At 41.7% G+C, this 17,334-nt stretch overlaps 2 protein-coding genes across 7 annotated transcripts in view; one reads left to right on the top strand and one right to left on the bottom strand.

Annotated features, from left to right (window-relative positions):
• LOC133555842 (uncharacterized) overlaps positions 1–8,456 on the top strand; it is a 31,514-nt gene extending 23,058 nt beyond the window's left edge. For all 3 annotated transcript variants that reach the window (XR_009807412.1, XR_009807411.1, XR_009807410.1), the window contains one exon: positions 4,988–8,456. The gene's annotated coding sequence lies outside the window, so the exon portion shown is untranslated. The remainder of the gene's footprint in view (positions 1–4,987) is intronic.
• Positions 5,805–17,334, bottom strand: part of LOC133555843 (gastrula zinc finger protein XlCGF48.2-like) — an 18,028-nt gene continuing 6,498 nt past the window's right edge. Inside the window, exons 2-5 of one of the 4 annotated variants that reach the window (XR_009807413.1) lie at positions 13,603–13,745; positions 13,439–13,544; positions 6,803–11,470; positions 5,805–6,559 (exon numbers count right to left, since the gene is read on the bottom strand). Coding sequence is in view for 2 of the 4 variants with exons in the window: in XM_061905255.1 (XP_061761239.1) it covers positions 10,836–11,470; positions 13,439–13,544; positions 13,603–13,745 (884 nt within the window). In the remaining 2 variants the exon portion in view is untranslated. Of the gene's footprint in view, positions 11,471–13,438; positions 13,545–13,602; positions 13,746–17,334 lie in introns of all 4 variants that reach the window. The other 3 variants (XR_009807414.1, XM_061905255.1, XM_061905258.1) reach the window with 3 other exon arrangements.

Genomic DNA, 17,334 nt, shown 5'->3' with positions numbered 1-17,334 from the left:
AGGACTGCACAAATCATTACGACTACAACATCCTCGGAAGAACCCACAAAAGGGCAAGGAAAACTCACACCCAGTGGGCAGGGAGAATTCACACCCAGTGGGACGCCAGTGACAATGCTGACTATGAGAAACCTTGGAGAGGACCTCAGATGTGGGCAACCCCCCCTCTCTAGGGGACCGAAAGCAATGGATGTCGAGCGGGTCTAACATGATACTGTGAAAGTTCAATCCATAGTGGCTCCAACACAGCCGCAAGAGTTCAGTTCAAGCGGATCCAAGACAGCAGCGAGAGTCCCGTCCACAGGAAACCATCTCAAGCGGATCAGCAGCGTAGAGACGTCCCCAACCGATACAGGCGAGCGGTCCATCCTGGGTCCCGATGAGCGGTCCATCCTGGGTCTCGACTCTGGACAGCCAGTACTTCATCCATGGTCATCGGACCGGACCCCCTCCACAAGGGAGGGGGAGACATAGGAGAAAGAAAAGAAGCGGCAGATCAACTGGTCTAAAAAGGAGGTCTATTTAAAGGCTAGAGTATACAGATGAGTTTTAAGGTGAGACTTAAATGCTTCTACTGAGGTAGCATCTCGAACTGTTACCGGGAGGGCATTCCAGAGTACTGGAGCCCGAACGGAAAACGCTCTATAGCCCGCAGACTTTTTTTGGGCTCTAGGAATCACTAATAAGCCGGAGTCTTTTGAACGCAGATTTCTTGCCGGGACATACGGTACAATACAATCGGCAAGATAGGCTGGAGCTAGACCGTGTAGTATTTTATACGTAAGTAGTAAAACCTTAAAGTCACATCTTAAGTGCACAGGAAGCCAGTGCAGGTGAGCCAGTATAGGTATATATGTATGTATATATGTATATAAAGGTATATACAGTACAGGTATATATGTATGTATATATGTATATAAAGGTATATACAGTACAGGCGTAATATGATCAAACTTTCTTGTTCTTGTCAAAAGTCTAGCAGCCGCATTTTGTACCAACTGTAATCTTTTAATGCTAGACATGGGGAGACCCGGAAATAATACGTTACAGTAATCGAGACGAGACGTAACAAACGCATGGATAATGATCTCGGCGTCTTTAGTGGACAAAATGGAGCGAATTTTAGCGATATTACGGAGATGAAAGAAGGCCGTTTTAGTAACGCTTTTAATGTGTGACTCAAAGGAGAGAGTTGGGTCCAAGATAATACCCAGATTTTTAACAGAGTCACCTTGTTTTATTATTTGGTTGTCAAATGTTAAAGTTGTATTATTAAATAGAGGTCGGTGTCTAGCAGGACCGATAATCAGAATTTCCGTTTTTTTGGCATTAAGTTCCAAAAAGTTAGCGGACATCCATTGTTTAATTTCATTAAGACACGCCTCCAGCTGACTACAATCCGGCGTGTTGGTCAGCTTTAGGGGCATGTAGAGTTGGGTGTCATCAGCATAGCAGTGAAAGCTAACACCGTATTAGAGTATAAAAAGTCTTATTCTTTTTCATAACATTGTTATTCTGAAGCTAACCAATAATAAATAAAATGTCATGTCTGTTGATCATGTTTTTGTTTGGCCATGTGCTGTTTGTCTTTTGGACTCTTTAGGTTCCTGTTTTTTTCCACTCCCTTGTCTGGTTTCCTTGGTTACTCATTTTGTCCACCTGTCTCTGGCGGAGAAAATGCCCGCTCACCTGCTTCCCGAGAACTAATCAGAGGCAGTATTTAAGCTTGTCTTTGCCAGTCAGTCGCCCTGGAGTCGATGTGATCTTTTCTTGCTCTGTGCTGACTTGTTTCATACCATGCCATAGTTTCGTGGTCATGCCATGCCAAGTAAATTTTGTTTATGTTCATAGTCTGTTTATGCGTTAGCTTTCTTCCTTAGCCTAAGTTGTGCCTCCGCTGTGAGCGATTTTTGTTTGTATCTTTTTTTAGTTTAAATTAAGTCATGTTTTTACCTAAATGCCATGTCCCGAGTAGTCCGTCTGCTTTCCTGGGAGAACGACCCCGCAGGAAACTGCAACCCTTCCCCCCCCATTGGGACATACAATACTTCTTACCATTTATGCGATTTCTTGAACAGGTGCGGTAGGAAACGGATGGACGGATTTAAATGCATGAGAATGTTTTATATTTTGAACGTTATTTTTAGCACTGTGAATTCCAGCGGAATTATTCATAGTTATCGTGTTAACCTTCCTCTTGTGTTAGCTTTCTGTTACCATCTCTTATGTTAACGGGTCGGTTTTGACCCATGTCTTAAATCAGCTGTAAAATACACTAAAAACACTTATCTATCATCCAATTTGTTTCTCATCTCTTGGTTACCTCGTTAGGCTTCCTTATCCTTGAAAATATTGGTTTTGATATTTTTGGTTTGGGCCATTGGGCCTTTTTTTGTCAGTATACCCCTCGATTTCAATTTTTAAAAATGGTAAAACGAACCTCAAGAGAATCATATACATTAAAAAAAGGTTGTTGTGTTACCTAACTATTACTAAGGGGTATTAGAAGACATCTCTTAAATAAATGTGTTTTATTTATTTTTTCATTTTAAGAATTTTAACTATAGTAACATCTATGGTGTTACGGGTCAATTTCGACCCATATATATTTACTTCAAGAAAAAGGCTAAAAAGTATTTTTTTTCAGCAACAGAACTCCAACATCAAACAAACAACAACCAATCAAGCAAATGAAACCAAGAGAAATAGATTACTAGTTCCAAAACTAATAAAAAACAAAATCAGAGTGACAAAAAGTGACATTTTTAGTGTCCGTCTTTTGTTTGTTTTTGTACAGGATAACAAGGTAAAATGAGAATCCATTAAAGCTCACATGATTGGGAGAGGAGCTGGCTGTCAGTGTGTTCAGTTTTGGCTCTTATCATTGCTTTATCATCTTATTTTTATAACCGGGTCGAAACCGACCCTAACAACACCAAGGGCATAATTTCTACCAGAGCATTTTATAATTTAGTGAAAAAAATTAAAATGTTTTATTTTGTTGACAAAGAGGTTCCTGACAAAGTCAAAAAGCTTTGATGCAAAAAAAAAATACATGTATGTGGTGTTTTTATGCATTTAAAAACTAAAACGGGTCGGTGCCGACCCTAACACAAGACGAAGGTTAAGCAATGTCAGCTAAAGTTTATCCGAGAGTCAGGTGCAGTCATCAAAAGAGCCACATCTTTAGGTTCCCTACCCCTGATCTACACGGTCTATTCCTGTGTATCGGCTGGGGACATCTCTGCGATGCTGATCCGCCTCCGCTTGGGATGGTTTCCTGCTGGCTCCGCTGTGAACGGGACTCTCGCTGCTGTGTTGGATCCGCTTTGGACTGGACTCTCGCGACTGTGTTGGATCCATTGTGGATTGAACTTTCACAGTATCATGTTAGACCCGCTCGACATCCATTGCTTTCCTCCTCTCCAAGGTTCTCATAGTCATCATTGTCACCGACGTCCCACTGGGTGTGAGTTTTCCTTGCCCTTATGTGGGCCTACCGAGGATGTCGTAGTGGTTTGTGCAGCCCTTTGAGACACTAGTGATTTAGGGCTATATAAGTAAACATTGATTGATTGATTGATATTCCGGGAAATGGGCTTCACGGTGGCAGAGGGGTTAGTGCGTCTGCCTCACAATACGAAGGTCCTGCAGTCCTGGGTTCAAATCCAGGCTCGGGATCTTTCTGTGTGGAGTTTGCATGTTCTCCCCGTGAATGCGTGGGTTCCCTCCGGGTACTCCGGCTTCCTCCCACTTCCAAAGACATGCACCTGGGGATAGGTTGATTGGCAACACTAAAAATTGGCCCTAGTGTGTGAATGTGTGTGTGAATGTTGTCTGTCTATCTGTGTTGGCCCTGCGATGAGGTGGCGACTTGTCCAGGGTGTACCCCGCCTTCCGCCCGATTGTAGCTGAGATAGGCGCCAGCGCCCCCCGCGACCCCGAAAGGGAATAAGCGGTAGAAAATGGATGGATGGATGGAATCCAGTTCTGGGGGTGACAGCATATTAAGTCTGGCGATTGAAAGTAGTTATCTACCAATTGGGACGGCGTGGCGCAGTGGGAGAGTGGCCGTGCGCAACCCGGGGGTCCCTGGTTCAAATCCCACCTAATACCAACCTCGTCATGTCCGTTGTGTCCTGAGCAAGACACTTCACCCTTGCTCCCGATGGGTGCTGGTTGGCGCCTTGCATGGCAGCTCCCTCCATCAGTGTGTGAATGGGTAAATGTGGAAGTAGTGTCAAAGCGCTTTGAGTACCTTGAAGGTAGAAAAGCGCTATACAAGTACAACCCATTGATTTATTTATAATTACTCAAAAATTAATTTATTGGAGGATAGATCCAATTCAGGAACACAACATACATGATATATTGCTCATCTGGACACAACCGGTCCTTTAATGCAATGATTATTTTAAATAGGATGTGGGCTAAATGACACGGTGCAGGTTTTCAGCTCGTTTGCAATTTTAGAACATTCACAACAAGCTGCATTCAGGATGTAAGATATTTATTAAATAAAGCATCCCTCAAAAATACAAGTGTGCTTCGTTTTGAATGCATCAAACGGTTGCACAAATTGTAACATCACACAATGGAAATGTAGTGACTAGGGGGGGGGGGGTTAGAGTTAAAAACATGCAAGCGCGGGCGGGGCAGCAGGAAGACAGGGGGGCTCTATTCTCTTGTGTAAAATACAACACGCTAGTTAAGAAATGCAACAAAACTCAGGCAATGTGTTGAAAACAAGGCAGTTTGTGTGGTGGACGGTGATCAATCTAAAAGAAAAATCTCTCAATCTCATTTTGACCATTATTCCATACAGGGAATAAATTGCACCATTAGGCAAGAAAAAAAAAACACAATGTGAAGCGTGCCTTTTAAAACATACATAAATATAAACAACACAGTGTATTGTGAATTTAAAAAAAAAAAAAAATGTGACGAGGTAGTTTCAGTAACAATCTTATTGTACCTTTTTTACTAGACCTTCGATGGCCTTGAAGGAGGTATTCAAAAAGGACATAAAGCAAGTAACATGCCATGCGGATGAGGTCAGCGGTTCAATGAGGTATTCACAATACGGTAAGTGCCATGTAGATGACCGCCCCAATGTACCCCACATCTGGATTCAAACCATTTTCAGATATGTGAAATGCTGTGAGAAAGATAACAATTGTTCCTAATAGACTTACGAAGTGTGTTGTGAACACGCACACTCTCACACAACACTATTAGGGGGAAAGAGAACAGCTTTCGTTGTAAAGGCCTGTTGGGGCTAATAATCATTTCACCACAGTAAAATTAAGCAAAAACAGAAATGTGCTCCACTTGTTTGACTTTTGCAGCTTTACAGATTAAGTTCCTCCGTCAATTCTTGAGAGTGTTAAGGTGACACTGAAAATTGGGAAAACATGTTAGATTGCTGAATATTATCCATCCATTTTCTACCGTTTATTCCCTTTGGGGTGGTGGGGGGCGCTGGAGCCTATCCCAGCTACTAACGGGCGGAAGGCGGGGTACACCCTGGACAAGTCGCCAGTGCATTTTATGAAAATTATTTTAACAGGGATTTTTTCACTTTGTTTTCGTTTAAATTCTAGTAAATTTTTTTTTTTTTGTCTTTTCTCTCCTATTATAATTATTTAAACATTTTATTGATCGTCTTTATACTCCAATTAGTTTTTTTCTCAGTACATTTACGTTTTGGGTTTTTGCAAAAATGTATTTTTTTTTATTGTTTTTAATCCAGTAATATCCCGACTTCTTAAAGTGTTTGTTGTAATATAACTATTCCTGCAAACTTGTTTTCGTTATTTTAAAACAAGGTCAAGTTATAATTCATGTATCCATCCATCCTTTTTCTACCGCTTATTCCCTTTTTGGGGGCGCTGGTGCCTATCTCAGCTACAATCGGGCGGAAGGCGGGGTACACCCTGGACAAGTCGCCACCTCATCGCAGGGCCAAGACAGATAGACAGACAACATTCACACTCACATTCACACACTAGGGCCAATTTAGTGTTGCCAATGTAATTTACTGTAAATGGTCCCTATTTTCAAATTTTCCATCCCATCCATCCATTTTCTACCGCTTATTCCCTTTCGGGGTCGCGGGGGGCGCTGGTGCCTATCTCAGCTACAATCGGGCGGAAGGCGGGGTACACCCTGGACAAGTCGCCACCTCATCGCAGTGCAGGATGTTATATTTTATGAAAGTTATTTTAACAGGGATTTTTTTCACTTTGTTTTCTCACAAATTCTAGTGAACTTTGTATTTTTGTCTTTTCTCTCCTATTATAATTATTTAAACATTTTATTGATCGTCTTTATACTCCAAATTGTTTTTTTCTCAGTACATTTACGTTTTGGGTTTTTGCAAAAATGTATTTTTTTGTATTATTTTTAATCCAGTAATATCCCGACTTCTTAAAGTGTTAAGTTATAATCCATGTATCCATCCATCCATTTCCTACCGCTTATTCCCTTTCGGGGTCGCTGGTGCCTATCTCAGCTACAGTCGGGTGGAAGGCGGGGTACACCCTGGACAAGTCGCCACCTCATCGCAGGGCTAACACAGATAGATAGACAACATTCACACTAACATTCACACACTAGGGACCATTTAGTGTTGCCAATGTAATTTACTGTAAATGATCCCTATTTTCATGTTTTTTTCAAATTTTCCATCGCATCCATCCATTTTCTACCGCTTATTCCCTTTCGGGGTCGCGGGGGGCGCTGGCGCCTATCTCAGCTACAATCGGGCGGAAGGCGGGGTACACCCTGGACAAGTCGCCACCTCATCGCAGTGCAGGATGTTATATTTTATGAAAGTTATTTTAACAGGGATTTTTTCACTTTGTTTTCTCACAAATTCTAGTGAACTTTGTATTTTCTCTCCTATTTAAATTATTTAAACATTTTATTGATCGTCTTTATTGACTTTATACTATAATTTGTTTATTTCCTCAGTACATTTACGTTTTTGGTTTTTGCAAAAATGTATTTTTTGTATTATTTTTAATCCAGTAATATCCCGATTTCTTAGTGATTGTTGTAATATAACTATTCCTGCAAACTTGTTTTCTTTCTTTTAAAACAAGATCAAGTTATAATCCATGTATCCATCCATCCATTTCCTACCGCTTATTCCCTTTTGGGGTCGCTGGCGCCTATCTCAGCTACAGTCGGGCGGAAGGCGGGGTACACCCTGGACAAGTCGCTACCTCATCACAGTGCAGGATGTTATATTTTATGAAAGTTATTTTAACAGGGATTTTTTTCACTTTGTTTTCTCACAAATTCTAGTGAATTTTGTATTTTTGTCTTTTCTCTCCTATTATAATTATTTAAACATGTTATTGATCGTCTTTATACTCCAAATTGTTTTTTTCTCAGTACATTTACGTTGTTTGGTTTTTGCAAAAATGTATTTTTTTGTATTATTTTTAATCCGGTAATATCCCGACTTCTTAAAGTGTTTGTTGTAATATAACTATTCCTGCAAACTTGTTTTTGTTCTTTTAAAACAACATTAAGTTATAATCCATGTATCCATCCATCCATTTCCGACCGCTTATTCCCTTTTGGGGTCGCGGGGGGCGCTGGTGCCTATCTCAGCTACAATCGGGCGGAAGGTGGGGTACACCCTGGACAAGTCGCCACCTCATCGCAGTGCAGGATGTTTTATGAAAGTTATTTTAACAGGGATTTTTTCACTTTGTTTTCTCACAAATTCTAGTGAACTTTGTATTTTTTGTCTTTTCTCTCCTATTATAATTATTTAAACATTTTATTGATCGTCTTTATACTCCAATTTGTTTTTTTCTCAGTACATTTACGTTTTTGGTTTTTGCAAAAATGTATTTTTTTGTATTATTTTTAATCCACTAATATCCCGACTTCTTAAAGTGTTAAGTTATAATCCATGTATCCATCCATCCATTTTCTACTGCTTATTCCCTTTTGGGGGCGCTGGTGCCTATCTCAGCTACAATCGGGCGTAAGGCGGGGTACACCCTGGACAAGTCGCCACCTCATCGCAGGGCCAACACAGATAGACAGACAACATTCACACACTAGGGCCCATTTAGTGTTGGCAATCATCCCCATGTAATTTACTGTAAATGATCCCTATTTTCATGTTTTTTTTCAAATTTTCCATCCCATCCATCCATTTTCTACCGATTATTCCCTTTCGGGGTCGCTGGTGCCTATCTCAGCTACAATCGGGCGGAAGGCGGGGTACACCCTGGACAAGTCGCCACCTCATCACAGTGCAGGATGTTATATTTTATGAAAGTTATTTTAAAAGGGATTTTTTTCACTTTGTTTTCTCACAAATTCTAGTGAACTTTGTATTTTTGTCTTTTCTCTCCTATTATAATTATTTAAACATTTTATTGATCGTCTTTATACTCCAATTTGTTTTTTTCTCAGTACATTTACGTTGTTTGGTTTTTGCAAAAATGTATTTTTTGTATTTTTAATCCACTAATATCCCGATTTCTTAGTGATTGTTGTTATACAACTATTCCTGCAAACTTGTTTTCTTTCTTTTAAAACAAGATCAAGTTATAATCCATGTATCCATCCATCCATTTCCTACTGCTTATTCCCTTTTGGGGTCGCTGGTGCCTATCTCAGCTACAATCGGGCGGAAGGCGGGGTACACCCTGGACAAGTCGCTACCTCATCGCAGTGCAGGATGTTATATTTTATGAAAATTATTTTAACAGGGATTTTTTCACTTTTTCTCACAAATTCTAGTGAACTTTGTATTTTTGTCTTTTCTCTCCTATTTAAATTATTTAAACATTTTATTGATCGTCTTTATTGACTTTATACTCAAATTAGTTTTTTTCTCAGTACATTTACGTTTTTGGTTTTTGCAAAAATGTATTTTTTTGTATTTTTAATCCAGTAATATCCCGACTTCTTAAAGTGTTTATTGTGATATAACTATTCCTGCAAACTTCTTTTCGTTCTTTTAAAACAAGATCAAGTTATAATCCATGTATCCATCCATCCATTTTCTACCGCTTATTCCCTTTCGGGGTCGCGGGGGTCGCTGGCGCCTATCTCAGCTACAATCGGGCGGAAGGCGGGGTACACCCTGGACAAGTCGCCAGTGCATTTTATGAAAATTATTTTAACAGGGATTTTTTCACTTTGTTTTCTCACAAATTCTAGTGAACTTTGTATTTTTGTCTTTTCTCTCCTATTATAATTATTTAAACATTTTATTGATCGTCTTTATACTCCAATTTGTTTTTTTCTCAGTACATTTACGTTTTGGGTTTTTGCAAAAATGTATTTTTTTTTATTATTTTTAATCCAGTAATATCCCGACTTCTTAAAGTGTTTGTTGTAATATAACTATTCCTGCAAACTTGTTTTCGTTCTTTTAAAACAAGATCAAGTTATAATCCATGTATCCATCCATCCTTTTTCTACCGCTTATTCCCTTTTGGGGTCGCTGGTGCCTATCTCAGCTACAATCGGGCGGAAGGCGGGGTACACCCTGGACAAGTCGCTACCTCATCGCAGTGCAGGATGTTATATTTTATGAAAATTATTTTAACAGGGATTTTTTCACTTTGTTTTCTCACAAATTCTAGTGAACTTTGTATTTTTGTCTTTTCTCTCCTATTATAATTATTTAAACATTTTATTGATCGTCTTTATACTCCAATTTGTTTTTTTCTCAGTACATTTACGTTTTGGGTTTTTGCAAAAATGTATTTTTTTGTATTATTTTTAATCCAGTAATATCCCGACTTCTTAAAGTCCATCCATCCATTTTCTACCGCTTATTCCCTTTTGGGGTCGCGGGGGGCGCTGGTGCCTATCTCAGCTACAATCGGGCGGAAGGCGCGGTACACCCTGGACAAGTCGCCACCTCATCGCAGGGCCAACACAGACAGACAGACAACATTCACACACTAGGGCCCATTTAGTGTTGCCAATCATCCCCATGTAATTTACTGTAAATGATCCCTATTTTCATGTTTTTTTCTAATTTTCCATCGCATCGATCCATTTTCTACTGCTTATTCCCTTTCGGGGTCGCGGGGGGCGCTGGCGCCTATCTCAGCTACAATCGGGCGGAAGGCGGGGTACACCCTGGACAAGTCGCCACCTCATCGCAGTGCAGGATGTTATATTTTAACAGTGATTTTTTCACTTTGTTTTCTCACAAATTCTAGTGTACTTTGTATTTTCTCTCCTATTTAAATTATTTAAACATTTTATTGATCGTCTTTATTGACTTTATACTATAATTTGTTTATTTCCTCAGAACATTAACGTTTTTGGTTTTTGCAAAAATTTATTTTTTTGTATTATTTTTAATCCAGTAATATCCCGACTTTTTAAAGTGTTTGTTGTGATATAACTATTCCTGCAAACTTCTTTTCGTTCTTTTAAAACAAGATCAAGTTATAATCCATGTAATTTACTGTAAATTATTCCTATTTTCATGTTTTTTTTCAATTTTCTTACAACTTAATTCTCATTATTTTTAGAACATTTTTAATTTAAAAAAAAAAAAAAAGTTTTTCTTGTAACATTTATTCTTTTAGTATTATATATATATATATTTTTTACATATTTTTACAACGTAGTTATAGTAAAATTAAACGCTGAGGAAATCTATTACCACTTTTTTCTCATTGGAATTACACTTTTTTTCTTACATTATTTTATTTACAGTTTGAATTTATCCATACTTCCTTCCTGTTTGTAAAATTACAGATTCATTCTCATAACTGTATGTCATTATTTTTTCAGTGTGGCCTTAACACTCCAATGGAAGAACATCTGCCGCAGTTCTAGGTGGTGTTGGTGTCGACGGCGTGGGTGAAACACTGATGGTGGTTCAAACCGTACTTGTAGGCGTAACATTTCCCGCAGTCCACGCAGCTGTACGGCTTCTCCCCCGTGTGCGTCCGGAAATGAATGTTCAGCGAGCTTTTCTGGGAGAAACTCCTGCCGCAGCTGAGACAGCTGTAGGGTTTCTCTCCGGAGTGGACGCGCTGGTGAAGCTTCAGGTACGTCTTTTGGGCGAAGCACTTGCCGCAGACCGTGCAGCTGAAAGGTTTTTCGCCCGAGTGGCGTCTGATGTGGACTTTCAGGCTGCTTAGATAGTTGAAGACTTTGCCGCAGAAAAGACACTGGAAGTGCTTCAGTGGTCTTGTGGGTTTTAGCGGAAAGCTGATGAGATCTTTGGCGGCGACCACGGCGCTGTTTGTGTAGTCGGCGTAGTCGCTGGTCGTCGCGGGCGGGTTGGTGTTGTCCAGCATCGTGCTCATGGCCGCGTCCTCGATCAGCTTGTCCATAATGCTGGGCTGCGAGCGCTGCACTTGTGCGTCCACCATCAAGGGGAAGGCGGACAAGTCCTCCGAATGAAGCTGCAGCTCGCTCACGGATCGGTGGAGAGAACTTTGGGCCTCCACCATCCCCACATCTGCAACACATCAACAATCATGTCACATTGAATAAATAATAAATGGGTTGTACTTGTATAGCGCTTTTTCTACCTTCAAGGTACTCAAAGCGCTTTGACACTACTTCCACATTTACCCATTCACACACTGATGGAGGGAGCTGCCATGCAAGGCGCTAACCGGCACCCATCAGGAGCAAGGGTGAGGTGTCTTGCTCAGGACACAACGGACGTGACGAGGTTGGTACTAGGTGGGGATTGAACCAGAGATCCTCGGGTTGCGCACGGCCCCTCTGCCACGCCGTCCCTTGAATTTCAGTGTTCATTTATTTACACATATACACACACATAACACTCATCTACTCATTGTTGAGTTAAGGGTTGAATTGTCCATCCTTGTTCTATTCTCTGTCACTATTTTTCGAACTACCACTACTTCTTCCTGGAGGCTATCCAGGTCCAATCGCAGCTGCGGCTTGGAACGTACAAGCGTATTTCTTCATCTTACTCGTTGTCGGCGTCGCCACCGGCTGTATCTTCCTCGTTCTTCTGCTTCATCTCCAAACAAGAACGTTTGATCATATTACGCCTGTACTGGCTCACCTGCACTGGCTTCCTGTGCACTTAAGATGTGACTTTAAGGTTTTACTACTTACGTATAAAATACTACACGGTCTAGCTCCAGCCTATCTTGCCGATTGTATTGTACCGTATGTCCCGGCAAGAAATCTGCGTTCAAAAGACTCTGGCTTATTAGTGATTCCTAGAGCCCAAAAAAAGTCTGCGGGCTATAGAGCGTTTTCCGTTCGGGCTCCAGTACTCTGGAATGCCCTCCCGGTAACAGTTCGAGATGCTACCTCAGTAGAAGCATTTAAGTCTCATCTTAAAACTCATCTGTATACTCTAGCCTTTAAATAGACCTCCTTTTTAGACCAGTTGATCTGCCGCTTCTTTTCTTTCTCCTATGTCCCCCCCTCCCTTGTGGAGGGGGTCCGGTCCGATGACCATGGATGAAGTACTGACTGTCCAGAGTCGAGACCCAGGATGGACCGCTCGTCGGGACCCAGGATGGACTGCTCGCCTGTATCGGTTGGGGACATCTCTACGCTGCTGATCCGCTTGAGATGGTTTCCTGTGGACGGGACTCTCACTGCTGTCTTGGAGCCACTATGGATTGAACTTTCACAGTATCATGTTAGACCCGCTCGACATCCATTGCTTTCGGTCCCCTAGAGGGGGGGGGGTTGCCCACATCTGAGGTCCTCTCCAAGGTTTCTCATAGTCAGCATTGTCACTGGCGTCCCACTGAATGTGAATTCTCCCTGCCCACTGGGTGTGAGTTTTCCTTGCCCTTTTGTGGGTTCTTCCGAGGATGTTGTAGTCGTAATGATTTGTGCAGTCCTTTGAGACATTTGTGATTTGGGGCTATATAAATAAACATTGATTGATTGATTGATTGTTGTGGGCGCAGTTGTGCACTGTATTCTTTAAAAGCCGTAGATTTTATTGTCAAATATGCATGTAGGGCAGTATTTTCCTGTTTAAGAGTGTCACAACATTGCCGTTTGAGGCAGACAAACTGCTTTACGGTAGACGAAAACCTGACTGCTGTTGTTGTGTGTTGTTACCGCGCAGGGAAGACGTTAATGAAACTGCCTAACAAACCCACATAAGAAACCAAGAACTCGCCCTCTATCATTCTACTGTTATAACGTCATTGGGCAGACACGCTGTTTATATAGTGGGAAAGCGGACGTGAAAATAGGCTGTCCTCATGGAGCTGGAGGGGGGCGTGGCCTCCAGCTCCGCCGGAATTTCGGGAGAAAATTTGTCCCGGGAAGTTTTCGGGAGAGGCGCTGAATTTCGGGAGTCTCCCGGAAAATCCGGGACAAGTATGCTTGCAGCCCTATAATCCTGCTTTGATAACAAGTTGAGGAGGTTTCCCATACTCATTGACAACAACAACAACCATGTTTCATCCCAATTCACCTTTCCTGCTCTCCGTCACCCTCATCTGCTGCCCGAGCGGATGATCGTCATAAATTTCCTCCTTGACGAAGATGAGATCGGGTTCTCGGTCGATGATATCCAACACCTGACAAAGACATGACCGTCACCAGCCTGCTCACTGGTCCAAATGGTAAATCAATCACCTCTGGTGTCATGCTGGGCATGGCGACAGGTTCCACCGGCTCTTTCCTCTGAGGGGTGACTCTTTTGTCGTCTCGCCACAGGTCCATGCACCAGTCCTTCCCGAAGACGCCATCGATGGACGGTTGGTCCTGCTGATGGTCTGCTAATGGAAGCAACTATGAAAGTAAGACCTTCTTCTTCTTAAAACAGCATACAAACCCCGTTTCCATATGAGTTGGTAAATTGTGTTAGATAGACAGATATATAGATAGATAGTACTTTATTGATTCCTTCAGGAGAGTTCCTTCAGGAAAATTTAAATTCCAGCAGCAGTGTACAGAGTTGAGATCAATTTAGAATAGAATAGAATAGAGTTTTATTGTCATTATAGCAATGAACAGGTTCAAAGAACAACGAAATTGGAGCAGCTCCTCCTAAGGTGCATATACAATATGGTAGTATAAATAGTAAAAAAAAAAGATAGAGATGAAAGATGTATCTATGTATATGTATATGTATCCACACAGATGCATATCTGCATGCATATGAATACACGCCAGGACCTGGAGAGGGTGAGGAACCTCTGCTACATGGTGAGTCGCCGCGAGAAGCTCAAGCTGCTGCAGAGCAAAGCCCAGGAGCAGATGTTCAACCTGCACGTCACCCTCATGAGCCAGGACCTCTCTGCGGGTGAGCTTTCATCTGGACAGTTAGCATTTTAGCATGCTAGATTTTTTTTCTCGGCTAATTTTGTAACTTATATTTTCTACTTGACGCATGCTAGCAATTTGAACACATTTTACACTTTGGACCAGTGGTTCTTAACCTTGTTGGAGGCACCGAACCCCACCGGTTTTATATAACCCTTTTTTAGTGAAAAAAAAAAAAAAAATTTTTTTAATGGACGGCGTGGCGCAGTGGGAGAGTGTCCGTGCGCAACCCGAGGGTCACTGGTTCAAATCCCACCTAGAACCAACCAACTTGTCATGTCCGTTGTGTCCTGAGCAAGACACTTCACCCTTGCTCCTGATGGGTGCTGGTTGGCGCCTTGCATGGCAGCTCCCTCCATCAGTGTGTGAATGTGTGTGTGAATGGGTAAATGTGGAAGTAGTGTCAAAGCGCTTTGAGTACCTTGAAGGTAGAAAAGCGCTATACAAGTACAACCCATTTATATACACACATACATAAAACATTATTGCACATTGTAGTCCGAAAAAATAGAAAAACATTTAAACATTACACATGAGGACATGATGGACATATTGTGTTCACTCAGTGCCTGTTTAGTGCTACTATAATTTAAAAAAAAAAAAAAGTAAATAATGGGGGTTTGAATGGAATCAAAATAGATAAATATTACAATAAGAATAAAAACTAAAAAGCAACAATGGGAATAAAAATATGACCGTAAAATAAGAATACAACAAGACAAAGTAGGCAGTAGTGACCATGTTGTGAAAACGTATTGCACTGTTATTGTTTTGCACCTGGGGATAGGTTGATTGGCAACACTAAAATTGGCCCTAGTGTGTGAATGTTGTCTGTCTATCTGTGTCGGCCCTGCGATGAGGTGGCGACTTGTCCAGGGTGTACCCCGCCTTCCGCCCGATTGTAGCTGAGATAGGCGCCAGCGCCCCCCGCGACCCCGAACGGGAGTAAGCGGCAGAAAATGGATGGATGTTTTGCATCCCCTGTCATCCTAGTAAATGATAAATGGGTTGTACTTGTATAGCGCTTTTCTACCTTCAAGGTACTCAAAGCGCTTTGACACTACTTCCACATTTACCCATTCACACACTGATGGAGGGAGCTGCCATGCAAGGCGCCAACCAGCACCCATCAGGAGCAAGGGTGAAGTGTCTTGCTCAGGACACAACGGACGTGACGAGGTTGGTTCTAGGTGGGATTTGAACCAGTGACCCTCGGGTTGCGCACGGCCACTCTCCCACTGCAGTACCCCCGCCCCAGAGAGGAGTTGTACAGTCTAATGGCGTGTGGGACCAAGGAATTTTGGAGTCTATTAGTCCTGCACTTGGGATGAAGCAGTCTAGAACTGAACAGGCTCCTCTGGCTACTGATAACACTATGCAGAGGGTGACTGGCATCATTCAGGATGCTCACTAGTTTGTCATCAGTCCTCTTCTCTGCCACCGTCACCAGTGAGTCCAGTTTCATTCCCATTGTAGAACCGCCCTCCCCCCCAAGCACACTACCATGTAGAACAGAACATTGGCAACCACAGGCTGGTAGTACATCCAGATGTAAATATAAACGGAATACAATGATTTGCAAGTCATTTTCAACTCATTCAGTTGAATGCACTACAAAGACGAGATATTTGATGTTCAAACTCATAAACTTTGTTTTTTTTTTTGCAAATAATAATTTACTTAGAATTTCATGGCTTCAACACGTGCCAAAGTAGTTGGGAAAGGGCATGTTCACCACTGTGTTACATCACCTTTTCTTTTAACAACACTCAATAAACGTTTGGGAACTGAAGAAACTAATTGTTGAAGCTTTGAAAGTGGAATTCTTTCCCATTCTTGTTTTATGTAGAGCTTCAGTCGTTCAACAGTCCGGGGTCTCCGCTGTCGTATTTTACGCTTCATAAAGCGCCACACATTTTCGATGGGAGACAGGTCTGGACTGCAGGCGGGCCAGGAAAGTACCTGCACTCTTTTTTTTTACAAAGCCACGCTGTTGTAACACGTGCTGAATGTGGCTTGGCATTGTCTTGCTGAAATGAGCAGGGGCGTCCATGAAAAAGACGGCGCTTAAATGGCAGCATATGTTGTTCCAAAACCTGTATGTACCTTTCAGCATTAATGGTGCCTTCACAGATGTGTAAGTTACCCATGCCTTGGGCACTAATGCACCCCCATACCATCACAGATGCTGGCTTTTGAACTTTGCGTCGATAACAGTCTGGATGGTTCGCTTCCCCTTTGGTCCGGATGACACAATGTCGAATATTTCCTAAAACAATTTGAAAACTGGACTCGTCAGACCACAGAACACTTTTCCACTTTGCATCAGTCCATCTTAGATGATCTCGGGCCACAGAGAAGCCGGCGGCGTTTCTGGATGTTGTTGATAAATGTCAACATTGTCTAAAGGCCGTAAGTGGTGTTGTGCCCATACCAATATTTTGGGTACCGGTACCAAAATTATTTTGAAAAGTTTCTGTACTTTTGAATACTTTTCTATATAAAAGGTGTTACGGCTACTCTCGCATTCCAAAAAAGTTCAAAAAAATAAAAGATAGCAGAGTAGCCCTAAGAAAGAGGTATATGACTCACTAAAATCCTTAATAAGCACTCGCGGAGATATTTTTGGATTCAAAATGATTATAATTTATTTGGGGCTGTATAGCTCGGTTAGTAGAACGGCTGTGCTAGCAACTTGAGGGTTCCAAGTTCGATTCCCGCTTTCGCCATCCTAGTCAGTGCCGTTGTGTTCTAGGGCAAGACACTTTACCCACCTGCTCCCTAGTGCCACCCACACTGGTTTAAATGTAACTTGGATATTGGGTTTCACTATGTAAAGCGCTTTGAGTCACTAGAGAAAAGCACTATATAAATAATTCACTTCACTTCACTTAGTCCATCAGTACACAAACGTGTACTTCATGTTTAGTGACATGCTAATTCTTATTTTTACACTTTTTTCCCCCAAATTCCATTGTATGTTACAATGCTCTGACACCACCAGATGGCAGTATAAGTGTCCACATAAGCGGCCATAAGACC

The sequence above is a fragment of the Nerophis ophidion genome, linkage group LG07 (assembly GCF_033978795.1).
Source record: "Nerophis ophidion isolate RoL-2023_Sa linkage group LG07, RoL_Noph_v1.0, whole genome shotgun sequence".
Lineage (NCBI taxonomy): Eukaryota > Metazoa > Chordata > Actinopteri > Syngnathiformes > Syngnathidae > Nerophis > Nerophis ophidion.
The sequence above is the reverse complement of the archived record's forward strand: the minus strand, read 5'-3'. Positions and strand labels throughout refer to the sequence as shown.